This window comes from Caretta caretta, chromosome 2, assembly GCF_965140235.1.
Source record: "Caretta caretta isolate rCarCar2 chromosome 2, rCarCar1.hap1, whole genome shotgun sequence".
Taxonomy (NCBI): Eukaryota; Metazoa; Chordata; order Testudines; family Cheloniidae; genus Caretta; species Caretta caretta.
The window spans coordinates 184090094-184109057 of NC_134207.1; the positions used below are offsets into that span (position 1 = coordinate 184090094).

General features: G+C 39.9%; 1 protein-coding gene across 2 annotated transcripts in view; it reads right to left on the reverse strand.

Moving 5' to 3' along the window:
- The window catches only part of MLH1 (mutL homolog 1), a 38002-nt gene that overhangs the window by 8437 nt on the left and 10601 nt on the right, over nucleotides 1-18964 (reverse strand). For both annotated transcript variants that reach the window (XM_048838987.2, XM_048838989.2), the window contains 9 exons: nucleotides 17950-18041; nucleotides 17138-17180; nucleotides 14746-14834; nucleotides 9492-9604; nucleotides 7902-7995; nucleotides 6517-6670; nucleotides 4854-5215; nucleotides 2747-2895; nucleotides 468-576 (listed from right to left, as the gene is read on the reverse strand). In XM_048838987.2, the coding sequence (XP_048694944.2) occupies nucleotides 468-576; nucleotides 2747-2895; nucleotides 4854-5215; nucleotides 6517-6670; nucleotides 7902-7995; nucleotides 9492-9604; nucleotides 14746-14834; nucleotides 17138-17180; nucleotides 17950-18041 (1205 nt within the window). The remainder of the gene's footprint in view (nucleotides 1-467; nucleotides 577-2746; nucleotides 2896-4853; nucleotides 5216-6516; nucleotides 6671-7901; nucleotides 7996-9491; nucleotides 9605-14745; nucleotides 14835-17137; nucleotides 17181-17949; nucleotides 18042-18964) is intronic.

Sequence of the window (18964 nt, forward strand, 5' to 3'; positions counted from 1 at the left end):
GCAGGGCCTAGGTTTGGCAGTTTTTTTTTTTGTAGGTTTACACATACAATTTGCATTGTCCTTATATTCTGCAGGCTCTGTAATCAGGCACAGAACTGATTTTAAAAGAATTAGGTTTCTTGATGTTTCAATAACATAGCTATTCAAATGAACGGTATCGGTAAGTGTGATGTACAATCAAATTCCTTTCATCCTCTGGGATTTTAGTCAGTGGGACACAACACAGTAAAGTGCATTTTAATGATGTAGCAGTAGCCCATACATTTTGCAGGATCAATACAAAAAAAAAAGATGATTAAAAATTTGAGGTCTTTCACACTTGAGTGTTCATCAAATCACAATTTGGCTAGATTTCAAAGGCAGTATTCACAGTACCTTTGTACCTCTTTCTTATTTTAACTACTCAGTTGTGTTCACCAGTTATTTCAGTTGTTAACACATCTAACAGCATGAATCAGTATGTTTACCTGAGTTGGGTGGTATTGAGAAGATACAGCTTTGTCTGGTATTGTGCCAGTGCCCACTGTGGGCTAACACAACCAACAAACGAGTGATCACGTAGCATCTCCTGAAGACCTGGAATAATACATCTAACAACATGAGGTCGTATAAATTCCCCCCAGCCCAGATCTGCTATAGTCTGCAAAGTATCTTGATTATTCAAGTTGTGAAAATCTCAAACTACTACTTGAATCACTACTATACACTTCAGTCCAAAATAAATAATAAACTAAAAACTACCAAGGAAATTCTAAACACTCCAATAGTTTAATCCTAAAATAGATAAACACAATGTATGAATGAGAAAGGTTCTATTAAATTCGAAATTAAATTAAAATCTTGAATATTTTACTTGAATTTTATCACATTTTACTGGAGAAGTTCCTGGTTGGAAAAGAATAATAAATACCAAACATGCCTAAAAGAAAGCTGGTAATGCAAAAATCCCCTCCACAATAAAATCCAATTTAAAAATTGACCCTGCTGTTGTTCCTACTCGGGCTATACTCACCACTGATACCAAGTATATACGCAGATCAGGGTTCTTAGCTTTTTATTTGCTTTTCCAGAAGAAATTTCTGTCCTCATTGTTTAGAAAAAGTGAGCTTATAATAAAAAGTGAGACTCTTCAAATGAAGCTCTGTTCCACTTTAACGCCGCTGCCTCTTTTGCCCCACCCCTGGCCAATGGAGGGGGGGGCGCAAAAGGAGTAGCTGCCCCAAGTCCGGGGATTTAAAAGGGCCGCTACCGGAGCCCCGGGCCCTTTAAATCGCCACTGGAGCCCTGGGCAGCACAGGCCAGGCAGTGTAGAGGGGCTGGCTGGGGAGACGCTGACCCCCGCTCCCAGCCCTGTCGCTTCAGGGGCTGGAGCCAGCCCCCGTACCGGTAAGTCTTCTGACACTTTTATAACTCATCAGGGGTGAAAGTAACACCGATGTATTTCACTTTTACAAGCCTTTCTGGTATGTATTTCAGAGACTTAATGGAGGTAACACAAAATGGAACAGTTACTCAAATTCTGACTGCTATCATTCTGGGAAGTTTTTTGGTGGCTACAAAATAGCTGCAACTACAATGCCTTAATATTTAAGCACTGAATGGGTGAACTAGATACACCAGGATATGACATTTTGCACTCAGTACTAGCAGCCAGCATTGAGGAGTTTCAGTAGATCATTATTAAACCCTTTGATTGCTAGGAGTCAAGATTTCTTAGCCTTAGCAGCTAACGCAGTTATCTACAGATGCTGGCCTTCTTAGCTGTGGAATTTCCCTGAACCTTGTTACCAACCAATTAAAATTAACTACACAAAAACTGTCATGCCATATGATTTCCAATACCTAGACCAGCTTAATAGGGCTGGAATGTTTGAATGGATGCCACTCCTATTGCATTTAAATCTCACTAACAAACAAGGATTGTGCTGTGCAGCAGATGCAAAGTAAAACACCACCTGAGAGGAAACTGCCCTAAGCATCTGCAAGATGGGAATAGTATTTTACCTGTCACAATGAAAGTGGTTCCCTTTTCCTCATTCAAGTAAAAATGGCATGCACAAACTACAGCAGTTTAATTAATCTGTCCCATCATTGTTTCCACTATAAATCTATTTTCAGAGACTTGCAACTAGGCAATAAAAAATTCCTGTGAACATGGCTTACCCTTGAACATCTCTGCATGCAAATTAGAGAACAAAAAAGAAAAAAAAATGTATCTTTTTGTTTTACAAAAGTTCCATTGTTTAAGAAATCTCACTTTGTCCCTGTATCCAGAGCAAACCTTGAAACAGAACCTTGCCATTTAGGCTGCAATTTTGCAGGCTGTTGATCTATGGGGTGAGTGAATACCTGTATCTGGAATGGAAAAAAGCCTTACATTAAATTAGCGCATTTTGTTTAGTAATGTGGTTTAATATGCAGGCTCACTAAAGGGTAAACCAGCCCTTAGACATAAAGTGTGCACCTCTCCCTTTCTACGTGGAAAATGTCTGTGCAGAAGCAGATCATCATGGTTTAAAAAACTTAATACAAATTTTGCTCTGACAGTTGGATTAATTGAATACGGTTCCGGTTTAGCAGGTCAATCTGCAAGCTAAAGAAACATGTACAAAAGCCCCAGCAAGCTTTCTTTCGTAACAAACAGACTTCTTGTACCACTTCTATAGAATTATCTTAAGTAGTCCAAGCAATCATGTGTTTAACTGTCAGAAAAATAACCATCTTGAGGAACAATTGACTTGCATACTTGCATGTGCTTGGCTACTAATTTCCTCTTGCAGAGTCAACACACTGGTTAGGTTAATAATCCTTCTCTTCGGGGTGCAGGCAGCAGTCATTCCCTTTCTGGTATCATCTTCCTCCATTTCCACATCCGAGCCTGTCCACTGTCTCTTTCTGCAATACAGAGACAAAGCTCATTAGGATGATATACAAGTATATACGCAGCAGTGAAGTGTGGTAACCCTACATTAAACCGCAATCAGAAAACCCATCTAGCTTTCAAAGAAAGAAAGATTGTTTTGGTTAATTTCCAAGGCACTATTTGACAAAACAGGGCAACTGTCAAGGCTATTTAGGGATCCATCTTACTAATCACATTGGACAAATTAACTGTTTAAAGGCCCAACTCAACACCCATCAAATTCAACAGGAGTTAGACCAGTCCCTCAAGAAGATACCACAAAAGCTCCTGTGTGTTCCTTAACTACATTTGATTTTCTTCAGTATAATGAAAAATAAGCTCTCTCCCTGATAGCTCTGGACAAACTGTCAGAGCAGCTCTAGTGGACAAGGCCTACTACCAGGGCCTCCCCTGACTGGCTGCTCTGGGAATCCTCTTTTAAGAGTTTTGCATATAGTTAAATAGCCCCAGGTCAGATTATCTTTTATAGAGAATATCTGCAAGACTGGAGAAGGAACACTGTGTAACCTCCCTGCACATTGAGTTTCCTCCTATACTTAATCCTCCCTACATGAGCATAAGGGATTGTGATTCATACATGATCGCCTTAAATAAAACATACCCTATTTACTTTTCACCATTTATGCTGTTTGTTTCCTTTATATTCATCTCTCACCTTGGAAAATGGTCATTTTCACTTTCTGATTCTCCAGCAGCAGCTCAAGGCTTGTGTGTTATGGTTTAAAAAAGAGTTTAATTCCTCATGAAAGTTCAAGACAATATTTGTTCATATTTTGTTTTATAGCTTTCCTGATCCCTTTTTCTTAAAAAGGCACCCAAACTTGACTGCACACCTGCATAAACAGCAGGGTGAACCGATTTAAATCACCTATTTTAACCATGATTCAAATCAACAACCAGAAAACCTTGATTTGAATAATCAATATTGTTTTGTATTTGTACATTTTAGTTATTTTCACAAAGAAAAGCTGATTCTCATTGGTTGGTAACTATTAAAACATGTTGATATGCAACTAATTACACTAAATTTGGTGCTTCTTTTTGCTAACCAGAAGGATGCACTATACCTATTACATTTATTTAAGCAACTATAAAACTTAACTTACATTTATTCAGATTCTAAATTTTATTATTTTTTATAATGAGTGATATTTACTAGATATCTTATTTACTCTTATTTACTAGATATTAATTTGCTTTACTTGCCATTTGTATCAAACTCTATTTGGATGGAAATTCAATTATAAAATGCACAAAAACAGCATTTAATTTTTCTTAAATGTTCTGGATAAAAAACATATTTTGCATTTAAAATTAATAGATTTACTAAACAAAAGAAGTATCAACTATAGCCAGTGAACTGAACCGACTGCTTCTCATCACCATATCCATCAAGATTTTAGAACTAGCAGATCTCATCCTCTCACATCTAGTTTTTATTCATAGATTGGAAGGGGGAAAAGAGCTTTCCTGATTTTTCAAATGCAGCTAGTTTCTTAGCTTTGAATGAACTACTCATTGAACTCTACTAGTTGAATAAACTAAGATTGAGAAAATATTGTTTACACCCGCAGAAAAGTTTACTGTTGTCAAAAGCTGGTTTAGCACTTCAACAACTCTGATTACAGGTGCTTAGCAAGTGACTACCACCAGTTAAGTGGTCTGACTTTCTTTAAAAACTTGGCAGCAAGTAGGTACTGCTAAATATTTTTTTTATTTAAAAATTTAAACATTATAATTTTAGGCCTTAACATACATTGCCAATTTAAAATTTAATTTTCAATGGGTTTACTTCTTAAAATTAAAACATATTTAATATAAATTTAAAATATCTGATCTAAATTAAAAATATTTTTTAAATTTAAAAACATCAATTTTTATCCACTCTGATATAAAGACAACAATACAACTATCAAGCATAGATTTTTACCTAGTAGGGACTGTTTCAGGAGTCAGCCTTCCACTTTCCTTCTGCCCCTCTGGTGTCATCACTGAATCCCCCTGTGCAGCAACTATTGTATCAAAGTCATTGAGATCTTCCATTTCCGTATCCCGCTGTCTGGATCTGCCATCAGAAAGTCCTATACCATCATCTAGGGTCACCGCTGTATGCCCTGTACTCAAGGGTTTGTTTGTAGGCTGAAGGAAAGCATCCAGCTTCTGGTCTCGGGAATCGGTGCGGACCATCTGGTGGGCATAGACTTTATCACCTGTTCCTTTAGCTGTGAAAGAGGAGCTTGCTACTGATTTAACAACCTCAGTGGAAGAGCATTCAGCTCCTGGGATCAAAGTCTTCATTGCAAAAATGGGGGAGGGAGGGGAGAGCAGAGGAGAAATTCAGCGTCATCAGGAGACTGTACATGCTTATGTATCTCTCTAAAGGTGACATTTACCCTTGTATGATTGGCCCCTTAAATCTCATTTAAGACCAATTTAAGTGCTTGCGGACCCTCTGCCCAGGGTGAATTTCACCCGAATGAAATCATCTTTATTGTTAAGAAATTGTTAATCTTTAAATGTTCTGAAGATGCAATCCCCTGTGTGTATTATAACAAATAAACACATTAAAAATTGTTTTAAAAGAGATTTAATTAAAATTATTATTCTTTAGATACTATTTTACAATAGTCTACTTACAAAAGAATTATAATCTTAGAAATATAATCCAATCACTTTTTAAACACATTTTTATGTGCTTGTTTATTATAATAAACAAGAGTTTTATCCCTAGCAATGCTATACTATATTTGGTATTCGTCCTGCCTGGTGTTAGAAGTGTAAAAAAACCTAACCTATATGTGTGTGTTTATTAGGTTAGATAGTTACTTTGTATGTATGTAAAATACAATATTTTGAAATTAACAAAATTATGCAAAAACAAAAATTGGTAGTGTTAAATAAATACATGATTCTACTTAAGTAAGTTAGTATTTAAGTATAAACCTAAATATTAAATTGAATAAATGTATAACAGTAAATCTATTAATTTAATACACTGTAAAAGATTAAACATTAATAAGAGTCCATTTAAAATTCACCCTTCTGTCTGAAAATATCTTCTCGTTATTTGAAAACCCAAGATGACTGACTGAAAGATAAAGAAAAATGTTTTTCCTTATATTTTTTTCAGTCTGTTTTCATTGTGCATTTGACAGCACTTTGTGTATAATCATTTCCATTGTTTATATAGGTCTTTCACGCAGAAACAAGACAGAGAAAAAAACAATGGCAAGGAGACTTAAAGTCCTATATAAATAAGAACATTTATATTTAAAGTGACACTGTCAACTTCAAATCTAATCAGTTTGGGGGAGGAAGTTAAAAGTAATTTCAGGTACACTGACTTTAAGTCTCCTTGCCACTGTTTTTTTCTCTGTCTTATTTCTGTAGATTTGAAGTTGACAGTGTCACTTTAAAATATAAATGTTGGCAAACATACTTCATAAATGGACAGCACAGCTCTCAGGAGACTATCCACAGTACAACAGGAGTATCTGGCCCAGACTAGATTCTAATCTTGAATTTAGAATACTAGCTACTACAGGCTATTAACACAGTGAAGACGTGTCATCTCTTAATAGTTATATTCTCACCTGGGTGAAGTACATCCTTGAAGAGTTAGAGCCCAGTAATTTGCTCTCTATATGTTGCTGCACACACTCTAGGATACTGTCTTCATGAAGAAAATGGACTTCGTGCTTTGTAGGATGCACATTCACATCTACATTCTGAGGGGCTATTTCCAGGCTGCAAAACATTTTAAAGGAAAACTAACTGAAAAATATCCCACTGATGGAGGAGTGTGTGTGAATATGCTCAGCACAAGATATGTCAATTGAGGCTATAAGCCTACCACAGGCAGCTAAAATGGGCCTGCAAAACTAATGATATTGCAGTGGAGTCTTACTTGTTTTGATACTTAGATATCTACTAAATACTAAGAGGCTTGATTCAAAACCCGTTTCTTTCCATTTACTTTGGATCAGCCCATTAATGAACTAATTTTGTTATATGATATTTCTAAAAGCTGTTTTGAAGCTAACTGTCACCTTTTCAGTGAACACATGTAACACAGTCTACTCACCACTAGCCACCCCTTTGTCACAAGGCATAGTATATAGAAGCCCCGCACTGGGCTAGCGCCGTTGCTGAAGGTCATTCCAGCACTTTGGTGGTTTCTCTGTCGGGTAACTCAGCTACCCAGATCACAGTCCTTAGTCCATCCCTTCCAGGGTCACACTTGTCCCAACTAAAGTTCAAAACTATCTTTCAACAACAACAAAAAATTTCCACCCTCTCTGCAACTCTTCAATCAGTCTTTGGTTCTCCAAAGTCTCTCCCAGGCCTGCCTTCTTGGAGAGCTTTCCTCACTGCTTACTAAGAGCCCTGCAAGAGCCTTCTTGCTCCCTGCTATCTCTTAGCAAGAAGAGAGGCAGACAGATGGAGTTTTGCTCTTGCTGTGAAAAAGATCAGGGAGCCTGATTTTTAGTGCTGAAAACCCACAAATCCAACAGACTGAAGCTGGAGTTGTGTGTGCTCAACACTTCTGGAAAATCAAGCCTTTTCTTTAGTGTTTTGGACTTGCTAGTCTATAAAGGATGAAAGAAACACACTTTCAGTTACCACGTGCTTGGGAATAAACTGCCCCATGCTGTAGCTTGAAGCCCACCTTACCTTTATCTAGCTATTGATGACGGACTCTGGCTAGCTCTACAAAGACAGGCATTAGAGGTTAAGAGCTTGTCTACACTACTGCTTAAGTCAATGTAACTTACGTCGCTCAGGAGTGTGAAAAACACACATCCCCGAGTGATGTAAGTTAAATAGACTTAAAGCACTGTCTATATTGTGCTTTGTCAGCGGGAGACGCTGTCCTGTCGACATAGCACATCTTCACCAGACATGCTACATTAGACGTCCCGCATTGCCAGTGTAGCAGGAGAATAAAGACAAGCCCTAAGACTTTTTATTACTTTACCTTAAGTACAGGAATGGATGTGTACTTTTCGGCAAATAAGCAGCATATACAGTTTCTATGGCTTTCCGCAAAGCGGTTGACTCCACCAGTCGATCTGGAATGAATAATAAAAGGGGGAAAATCATGGGAAAGCATTCTGTGACACCTTGTCCAAACAGCACATTTAAACACACTACATAGTGCGTAAGTACTCCCTTATACCCAAAACTTCATGCTGTACAAGAGTCTGAAGTTTTTTTTTCCAGTAGCATCTATTCCATAGTGTCTAAGCACTGATATAAATCTATGGTCGTTAAAAATTGCTCCATAAGGTATTTTGCTCACTTTCCATTTACTATTCCATCCTTGCTCTTCCCTAGTCCTCTTAGGATATGGTCAGTTTCCCTTTCTTTTCTTTTTTTTTTTCCCCCCTTCATATAATTTTTTTTAACTTGCGTTACAAACAACAGTAAAATTTTCAAAATTATTTCAGTTTTAATATGAGAGGATCAACACAAGAGTTACAAGTGTTCTGACCTTTTTGCAATGTGATGTTTTTGGAGAACACTGCCAGAGCTAATCTTTTGTGCAACTATCTTTTAAGCTGTGTCTCTAGCCTGCAGCACAAACGAGGGTACTCAGATAAAGCAGTTGTCACTTAGCCTGGATGACATTCTGTGCATATTCAGGTGGAAGGAGATAAGAAAGCTGTCTTCCCTTAGTGACCAGAACAGGGAACAGTTTAAATCCTTGTGTGAGACAGGAATAAAACCTATCCCCCTGCTCTGGCAAGGGCTGGATTATGATATAGGCACTGAAGGTCTGTGTTTAAGGCACCTGTTCCTAGAGTCACACGATTATGTCAGAATCTCTCTCTCTCTTTTTTTTTTTTTTTTAAGTAAATTTATGGCTAGAAGTAAAGCCTGAAAACATGATTTGAGCAACTGACGCAATGATAGAAACAATAACTCAGAACTGCCCCATGCATCTTAATGCAGTGTTAACTCCACAATCCCATTACCCTAGGTGGCCCTGCCAACATTATCCCAGAAGAGGATTCTATGTATGACAGGAGGAAAAAAGTGCAGCAGACCCAATCTGCCCGCCCACTCCAGCGGATAAACTCCAGTTCAGGAGTAAGTATTTGGGGAAACCTCCCTGCTGCTGTGGGGGGCGAGGGGATGGGGGGCAGAAGAGACCCCTAAGGAAGGAAGGCCCCTGCTCCCACTCCTGGGATAAGGAGGTGGCCCCATGCCTCTACCTGTTTGGGTGGAGAAGGCTATGGCAAGTGGGGGTAGGGAGAGCCACAGAGAACTCTGTGTCATGGTACGCATGGATTGCTGTAGGCTGGACCTGGCTCCAGCCACTCTATAACTCTCCAGACCACAAAACACTGCAGACAGGTAAACATTTGGTTTGACTTTCGACTTCCCTGCTTACTACAAGATCTCACCAATGGCAGAATTTAGCCCTTAATGTGATTTTCAAAAAGGTGCACGTTCAAAGCCTTGATGCTGCTGTTCTTTAGAAAGAAATGGATGTACACTCTGCTCAAAATTATGCAAAAAGAAACAAAGTATTTACAAACTGTACAAATTTCTTTACACTTACGATTTATGAAGAGTAAAAACATGCATTTCTTCACTGAATAATTTGCATTTGTTATGTAGCCTTTCATTTTAAAGGCCAGCTTTCCATCTTCACAGCCCACTTCTATCAGTTCTCTGTAGACAGTTTTTATTTTGAAAAAGAATACATGAAAATATGCGGTGCTGTGCAAAGGTTTTATTGACATGAGTTTAAGATAGTTACATTACTAGCAAGTAGAAATACACCATTATGAATTTGGTTATACAGAGAGACAAGGTGGTGAGGTAAGATCTTTTATTGGATCAACTTCTCTTGGTGAGAGAGACCTTTCGAGCTTACACAGAGCTCTTCAAGTCTGGGAAGTGTACTCTGAGTGTCAAAGCTAAGTATAAGGCGGTGCAGATTGTTTAGGAAATGTAGTCAGATAGCCATCCCAACACACCACCAAACTCTTGCTCCATTTTATCCCCACCCATAACAATATTACATTCAACACCACACACTTTGTCCAAACCATGGGAACAGCCACAGGTACTAGGATGTCTACCTAATATGCTAACCTCTTCATGGACCACCTTGAGAAAAATTTCTGGACAAATGCACCATGAATCCAATGATACATCTGAGATACATTGATGATATTTTCATCATCTGGACAGATGACCTAAACTCCCTCATAGATTTCCACCACAACTACTACCCATCCATTAAACTCTCACACTGGCATCAATTTTGTGGAAACCATGATCCACTTCAACAATGGAACACTACAGAAAAATATCTAGAAGAAACACACAGATCACCACACCCACCTTCACAGATCCAGTAAGCACTCCAAACACACCAAAAATCTGTTATCTGCAGCCAGGCACTCAGATACCACAAAATATACACCTTGACACACTTAAAACCGCCTTCACCAAACAAGGACACTCCAACAGAGAAATAAATTGCATCACGGAATGGGCCAAATAGCCCAAGAGAACCTGCTTCATTACAGAAATAAACCCCACTCTGACTGCACATCCCTAGTTGTCACCTCACTCTGGAACCCATACAGGGTATCAAACAATCACAACCCATATTCTATGGGGACCACGTAAATCTTTCCTGAAATCCCTCTTCTGGCCTTCGAACAACTCCTCAACCTCATCATCAGAAGCAAGTTCCACACAGACCACGACACACAAACTCAAAGCAGCACCAGATCCTGCCAGAACAATAGATGCAAAACCTGTAGACGTATATCCAATGCTGTAATGATCAACACCTTCCACGATATACCTTTCAAGATCCATGGGTCCTGCACATTCCTATCGCAACATGTGGTATCTCATCCAATGCACTAAATGCCCTGATAGCTAGAGCCCCTCGCGGATACAAAATTTACATCCATGTGGATATAAATCAGTATCTGCAGAGCTCTACCAGGAACCGCAGTGGCGAAAGCAGAGCTCCCAGGAGCCAGTGCCCTGACCTTGAATGGTCCTTTGAAATACGTGTTAACTCCTTAAACTAATCAATCTGTTCCAACTTGTATTTAGTTGTGACCCTCTGAGTGCCTTTCAAAGACCTCAAAAGCTTGTCTCACACCAACAGAAGTTGGTCCAATAACAGATGTTACCTCACTCACCTTGTCTAATATCCTAGGACCAACATGGCTACAACAACACTGCTATGACAACAGTGCAGATGTTTTGTTTATGTGATAGTTACCCAATATCAGAATCCTTTTAGGGAGTCTTAACATTCTTTGTTGGTACATAAAATTGTTACTCACACAAATAATGAAGCCAAGTAGTCTTATTTACCATGTACCCTCAAATTGATAGTAAAATTAGAAAGAAAAATTTCAAAAGCCTCTATAAATTATCTAGATTTTCATAGCTTTTCAATAAATTAACATGCCACATTGTCCAATATCCTGTGGCTACCTAGGAACAGGAATGACTGTTACATTATCACTGGCAAGCATGAATTTTAGTACTTGCAAGGTTTAAGGCACATGTTACTAGCATTGAGAAACCAAGAGAGAGTTTTAAATTGTCACTGGATCCATAACTGAATATTATTACTTTTCCTGAAACTATGATCTACATACCTTTTCAGTCTCCACTTTTATCTGATCTGCATTAAGGGGTGGGATGTTGGTAGAGAGTGCTTAAACATTTTCCCTGGTTAGTACTGACAGGTCTTAACTATAAGGATAAGTGCAGGGTCCTGCACTTAGGATGAAAGAACCCAATGCACAGCTACAGACTAGGGACCGAATGGCTAGGCAGCAGTTCTGCGGAAAAGGACCTAGGGGTGACAGTGGACGAGAAGCTGGATATGAGTCAGCAGTGTGCCCTTGTTGCCAAGAAGGCCAATGGCATTTTGGGATGTATAAGTAGGGGCATAGCGAGCAGATCGAGGGACGTGATCGTCCCCCTCTATTCGACATTGGTGAGGCCTCATCTGGAGTACTGTGTCCAGTTTTGGGCCCCACACCACAAGAAGAATGTGGATAAATTGGAGAGAGTACAGCAAAGGGCAACAAAAATGATTAGGGGTCTGGAACACATGACTTATGAGGAGAGGCTGAGGGAACTGGGATTGTTCATTCTATGGAAGAGAAGAATGAGGGGGGATTTGATAGCTGCTTTCAACTACCTGAGAGGTGGTTCCAGAGAGGATGGTTCTAGACTATTCTCAGTGGTAGAAGAGGACAGGACAAGGAGTAATGGTCTCAAGTTGCAGTGGGGGAGGTTTAGGTTGGATCTTAGGAAAAACTTTTTCACTATGAGGGTGGTGAAACACTGGAATGCGTTACCTAGGGAGGTGGTAGAATCTCCTTCCTTAGAAGTTTTTAAGGTCAGGCTTGACAAAGCCCTGGCTGGGATGATTTAACTGGGGATTGGTCCTGCTTTGAGCAGGGGGTTGGACTAGATGACCTCCTGAGGTCCCTTCCAACCCTGATATTCTATGATATTAGTCTCCATCGCAGTTTGTAAAACTCTTATAGCACAGTTAGATCCTATTTACACTGGCCAAGGAAATCTTATCAAACCTAGGTAATTTATCATTATAGCTCCCTAGAAAGGAGTTAACGTGATTTTTAAAGTCACACAGTCAGTTCCATTCCTCAGCTTCCTTCCATTCCTTCTAATGTTAGTAACAGAATCAAACTGACCCTTCTATCAGTGTTGGCAGGAGTCCAACAGAGTTGGCAGCAAAGCATTCTGCAAAACTGTTCTATGAAATGTATGCAGATAAGCATTTTATGGAAGGGGATTCTTCCTACAACTACTGTGGAGACTTTCTGGCGTAGGGGATATTTTTATAACCCCTTTCTTATGATTTCTTCAATGAGACCTCTAATTCGAATTTATAGTCAATGTACAAATACAGATTTAAGATTTCAGAAAAGCACATTTGAAGGAATTACTAGTTCTAACGAGTAAGGTGTAATAGGAGGAAATACTGAGAGGAGCTTTTCAATAAAGGAGGTGTAGGCACTTCTAGAAGATATTGGGCCAAACTATCCTCTAAGATCAGCGTTTAGAAGATTCTCTCCAGGTACACACAGTTCCCTTTCCGCACATTGCAGGGAAGATCAGACACTTATGTGGAAATATTCCTAGTTCCCCCTGACCCTGTTCTTGGATACATGAAAGACCCTTCTGTGAGGTTAGAGAGAGCTGTACAATGTGCATCATTCTTTCCCCATCTTCATTAAACCTGAAGGGAATTTGCTGAAAAGTTAATACAGTCTAAGGCAGGGGTGGGCAAACTATGGCCCGCAGGTCGCATTTGGCCCATCAGGGCTTTGGATCCAGCCCCTGGGATTGCCACCCCCGTGGTATACCGCGCCACTCCCGGAAGCGGTCGGCACCACGTCCCCACGGCCCCCACTGCAGGCACCGCCCCACCAGCTCCCATGGGGGCCAGGAACAGGAAACTGTGGCCAATGGGAGCTTTGGGGGAAGTACCCACAGGCAAGGACAGCGCACAGAGCCCTCTGCCCCCCCCCCCACCGCCCCCAAGTCCTCTAGGGGCCACAGGGACGTGGTGCCGGCTGCTTCCAGGAGCGGCACAGGACCAGGGCACACAGGGAGCCCTCCTTAGCCCAGCTACATGCCACTGACACCCCAGAGCCACTCAAGGTAAGTGGCGCCGGGCCGGAGCCCACACCCCAAACCCCTCCTGCACCCCAACCCCCTGCCGCACCCCAATTCCCTGCCCTGAGCCCCGCAGCCTCCTGCACCCCAATTCCCTGCCCTGAGCCCCCAACACCCCACACCCTCCTGCACCCCAATTCCCTGCCCTGAGCCCCCTACAGCACCCCTCCTGTACCCCAACCCCCTGTCCTGAGCCCCCTTGTACACCCTGCACCCCTCCTCCATCCCAACCCTTGCCCTGAGCCCCTTCCTGCACAGCACATCCCCTCCCACACCCTACACTCCCTCCCTGCCCCAGCCCTACATTCATGGCCCTGCATGCAATTTCCCCACCCAGATGTGGCCTTCGGGCCAAAAAGTTTGCCAACCTATGATCTAAGGCCTCTTCACCATGGAACTCTTCCTGGACAGCTCAGTGGCTACTAAGGATATGTCTACACAGCAATTAAACAGCCATGGCTGGCCCATACCAGGCAACCAGGGGCGGCTCTACCAATTTTGCCACCCCAAGCAGTCGCCACCGAATTGCCGCCATGTTCGGAAGAGCGGCGGAACTGCCTCCCAAAAACCGCCACGGCAGGAAGAGCAGCAGAGCTGCCGCCGAATTGCAGCTGCGGGACACGGACTGCCACTCCATTCTCAGTGCCGCTCCAAGCACCTGCTTGGAAAGCTGGTTCCTGGAGCTGGCCCTGCAGGCAACTCAGGCTAGCAGATCTTGGGCTGCAGGGCTGCTTCATTGCTGTGTAGATTTCTGGGCTCAGGCTGGAGTCTGGACTCTAGGATCCTCCCACCTTTCAGGGTCCCAGAGCCCAGGCCCCAGCCCGAGGCCAGTGGCCTACACAGCAATGAAACAGCCCCACAGCCAGAGCCCCATGAACCCGAGTCAGCTGTCACAGGCCAGCTGCAGCTTTTTCCTCTGCTGGGTAGTAATACCCTATGTTATTTTATCTTAACTTAAATAGTGTAGTATGCTAACTCAATAGCTACATTCATTTGCACCATACTACTATGAAATACTCTGATCATCACAGAGATTTTGGGTCTTTTTAATTATTTATTTTAAGCAGAGCTAAAAAATAAGATTTCATTTAAAAACAACTTTATGGTCAACATACCGGCTAACAGCATTTCCAAAAATGGACCTAATATTGTCCACTGTTGTGGCATTTGATAGGGTTCTAACATCTGCCACCGTATCACCTTGCTAAAGAGAAAAGAAATTAGTGTTACTATGTTTACAAATACAATTATTATTGAAGTTTTAGAAATCTATTCAATAACTGCAAGACATTTTCTACTGAGTTTGCAAAAACATATGGGACACAAACTCAATTTTTGTTTTGCCTGAAGGTTGTGTGTGTGTGTGTGTGTGTGTGTGTGTGATTTTTTGCTTTTTTTAAAAGTCTGTAGATATTTATGCAAAGAGGAGATTAAGTCAGGTGTACAGTAGAAACTTTTGCTGGCTTAGCACTACTGGTAGGGATATGCTGGGAAAACCCTTAGGGTATACACAGATATACCAGCAAGAAAGTGCTTTGTGAGCATAGCTTATTTCACTTGCCTAACCAGTGCAAAAGCACTTTGTCAGTATAAACTGCATCTATACTAGGAGAGTATTGCAGGTATAGCTGTAACAGCAACATTTAAGTGCTTGAATGCGTTGTGGCAAGATATGGGGACAGCGGGCAACTGCTCCAGGTGCAAGTTTGAAGAGTGACATGAGTGGTCTATTCATGAGAAAACTTCTATTGAATGCAAGAAATGTGGTTTATTCATTTGCCAAATAAACAATATTTTAATAGCATTAAAGTCTTTAGGTAACATTTTCAAATAGGGAACATTTTCAAAAGCACCTAAGTGACTTAAGAACCAAAGTTCCACTTTGAAAAGTGACCTAGGTACTTGCTTAAATTCCACCAAAAGTCAAGCCTTATTGAAAGTGATGGAAGTTAGGCTCCTAAGTGCCTATGTGACTTTTTAAAAAAGGGTTTGGGGCTCTTAAGTCACTTAGGTGCTTTTGGTTACCTTTTATTTTGTTTTAAAATGATAGAGAGAAGCATAAGTTCTTGGTCCAAAATAGCCTGAATTCGATGACCCTCTGAGCATGCTATAAAAGTCATCTATTTGACAGGATTTTTAGAGAAAAGCGAGAACATGTTTCCAAAACAACGCAGATCTAGAAAGGAGCTTTTTTGTCATTGGCTGGCTAACTAACTAAGTTAGGCTAACCAAAATGAGTTTTGCTCTTACCTGAATGTTTGCTTTTTAAACACTGTTGATGCTATGTTGTAACATTAATGGTCAGGGTAACTACAGTCTTTATTCAAGGGTCTTTTTCATTATTTAAATATAATGAAATAAAAATAAGCCAAAGGAAAGCTATATTTGTAAGTAAATCCTGAGAAATCTGCTGGCTGATCATTAAAAATCATGCAAGAACAAAGATATTTTAGAAGCAGCTAGTAAGTGTTTGTCAATTGAAAATTAAGAATTTGTTAATAAAGAAGTATTGGGCAGGACCTCAATGTTATGAAGTTTCTGTTAGTGTTCATTATAGACTGATTTTCCAAGTCACATAACAGGCTGCCTTTCTCCTTTGCATCACTATTTGAAAGAAAAGGATCTTATCTACAGTAGAGATTTTTATTTTTTAAACAAAAAATTTACACCACCACCAGTGGTAGCAATGCTGGAAGCTCTACTATAAATGGCAGCTACTTTCACCGTCATATCAACATGGTTTGTCTTTGACTACACTTCTAGCTAAACCACAGTCAGCATCAGTTCAGCTGTACCAGTTACTGATAACAACTTTCAGCAAAAAGTAAGTTTCATAGTATAAACAATGCTTGTTTGGGAAAAGTTCACTACCAAACCTGACTCCAATTTGGATAAAAAGACACCTAGTTTCTAGCAGTTATATGATACTCTCTTATTTTAAATTTCAGAAGCGGTAAGATTTAAGACTTCTTGTTTTAGGGATTTGTAACAACATATGAAAATTCCTAAAGAAATAACTGCAAAAAAACGATGCAAATCCCAGGAATAGGGAAAGCAGTCAAACAAGGGGGTGACATAGAACTGCAAGACTGGATCAGACCCACAGTCCACTTAGTCCAGTATCCTGTCTCCTAAAGAGGCCAACATCATTTCACAGGGAGATTCAAGAGACCCCGTAGTAGGCAGATGTGGGACAACCTATCCCCACCCCACGTTTCATCCTAACTCCTTAGAGATTGGTTTACATCCTGAAGCACCTCAGAAAACAAAATGGTTAAGAGTTAGCTTTGTGAGCTCAAGGAAAAATCTGAACTGTTGATGCTCAGTTTTTATTTGGATTTATTATTTTAAACTGATGTTTAGTTTATCCAGATTACAGAAAAACAAATTATTTTACATGCAAAGAAAACGACCTCACAGACTGTTCCCATTACAAAATCCATGGCAAAAGACCAGGCCCTTTATTTAATTGATGTAAGTATGTGAAGTTACAAAGGTTCTACATACCTTTTTAACTGAAAAACTGGTACCTGAGTTGTGGATGGCATACCTGAAAAACAAGTACAAAACAAAACTGCAGTACATGAAAGAATAAATGCATGTCCCTCCATACTCTACTAAAGTAGTTAACAAGCAAGTCCATGTGAACAAATAACTACATTTCTTGTGATACAGCAACAGTTTCTTTAGTTTAAAAGAAATTCAGTTCAAATGAGCTGCCACATGAGAGTATAACAGTTTGCTGACCCACTCAAACCACATGAAATGTAAAGATCAACCTAGTTTACTCCAAGTATAGGAAATTATGATAATTTCTAAAAAGAACCTATCAGTTTACCACTTCTAGGCAAAAGCTAAAGCATTCCAATGTCAGACAGACCAGCATTACGAGGAACAGCAAAATTTCCATCTCACCCTTAGTGATTTTTTCAGTAAAATGGAATAAACTCTCAGTTTCTGGGAAAGGGAGAAGGAAATTGGCCGACTTGTTCAGTTATCCCTGGGAAGGTGAGAATCCCAACGCATTCATTCAAAATTGGCCAAATCATACGGTCCTTGCTTAGTTTTCACTCTGATCTGGCTTTAATGGGAGTTTACTCTTGTAAGGATCTCACAATTTGATCCAGTGGCATTTTTGTCAATATAATGACAGCCTGACACCACCATGGAAGTAATGTCCACGGTTTCTATTGTTATTTTGGGTTTCTAATTTAACAAACAAATATTTGGATATAAATTGGGATTGTCTTACATTAACCAACACAAAAAGGCAACCCAACAGATAAAATAAGTTGGAGCTATTTATTTCAGTACTTTACCTGCCAACGACTTCTAATATTTTTGCATACTCTTCACTTGGATTTTTTAAGGCTTTCCTCCTTGTAGTTACATTGTAAAAAAGATCCTCAACCTGCATTAAAAAGAAGTGTCACTATTTAAAAAAAAAAAAAAATCAAAAAAAAAATTCACATATTGAAACAAGACTTAAAAAACATATTTGATTTGAACCAATCTTCTTGATATAAAATCACCTAAATGGTCTGGGCATCTTTTAATTTATGAACAACACTCAAATTCTATGTTCTAGCTGTACTCTAGCTGCTTAGTTTCACCTAACAAAATGCCATTCTAGAGAAAGATAGTGAAGTATCACAAAATTTTTGATAACTGTATGTTTCACAAGAAGGCACAAATTTCACCAGTGTTTGGTCCTCAGATCAAACAACACTCAAAGAAGAGTTCTGAGGTAAAAATCCCTACATTGCAGTACATTGTACATTGCAGTTGATAATTATAGACACAGTACTCCCCCTCAGTGTATTTTAGTGCAATACAAATTAAGTAACAAGATCCATCGCTACAGTCCCTTCTGTGAATTTAGGACCAACTGAAATAATGAAATTAGCAAATTAACATTAAACATATTGTTGGACTCCTAGAGGCATAAATATTAGGGGAAGTTCAGTTTCCTGTTTTTGTTATAAGAGTTGCTACCACTATTATTGTTATTAATTATTTGTATTAACATAGCACTTCCGAGCCCTCGTCATGGACCAGACACCTTTGCACAAGGCACTTTACAAACACAGAACATACTCCCTGCCTCAAAGAATTTAAAATCTAAGTGTAAAACAAGAGACAAAAGATGGATAGACAGTTGGCGGAGTACAAGTTAAAAATGAGACATTATTAGTCAGCATGATAGGCAGTGGTCTCAGCACACCAGCACTTTAATTGTTGTAAAGTATTTTGTAGGCATCACAGAAAAAGAGCTCTGAAGTGGGTTTTGGAGGAAGATAATAAGGTAGCTTTACATATGTTCATGGAGAGCTC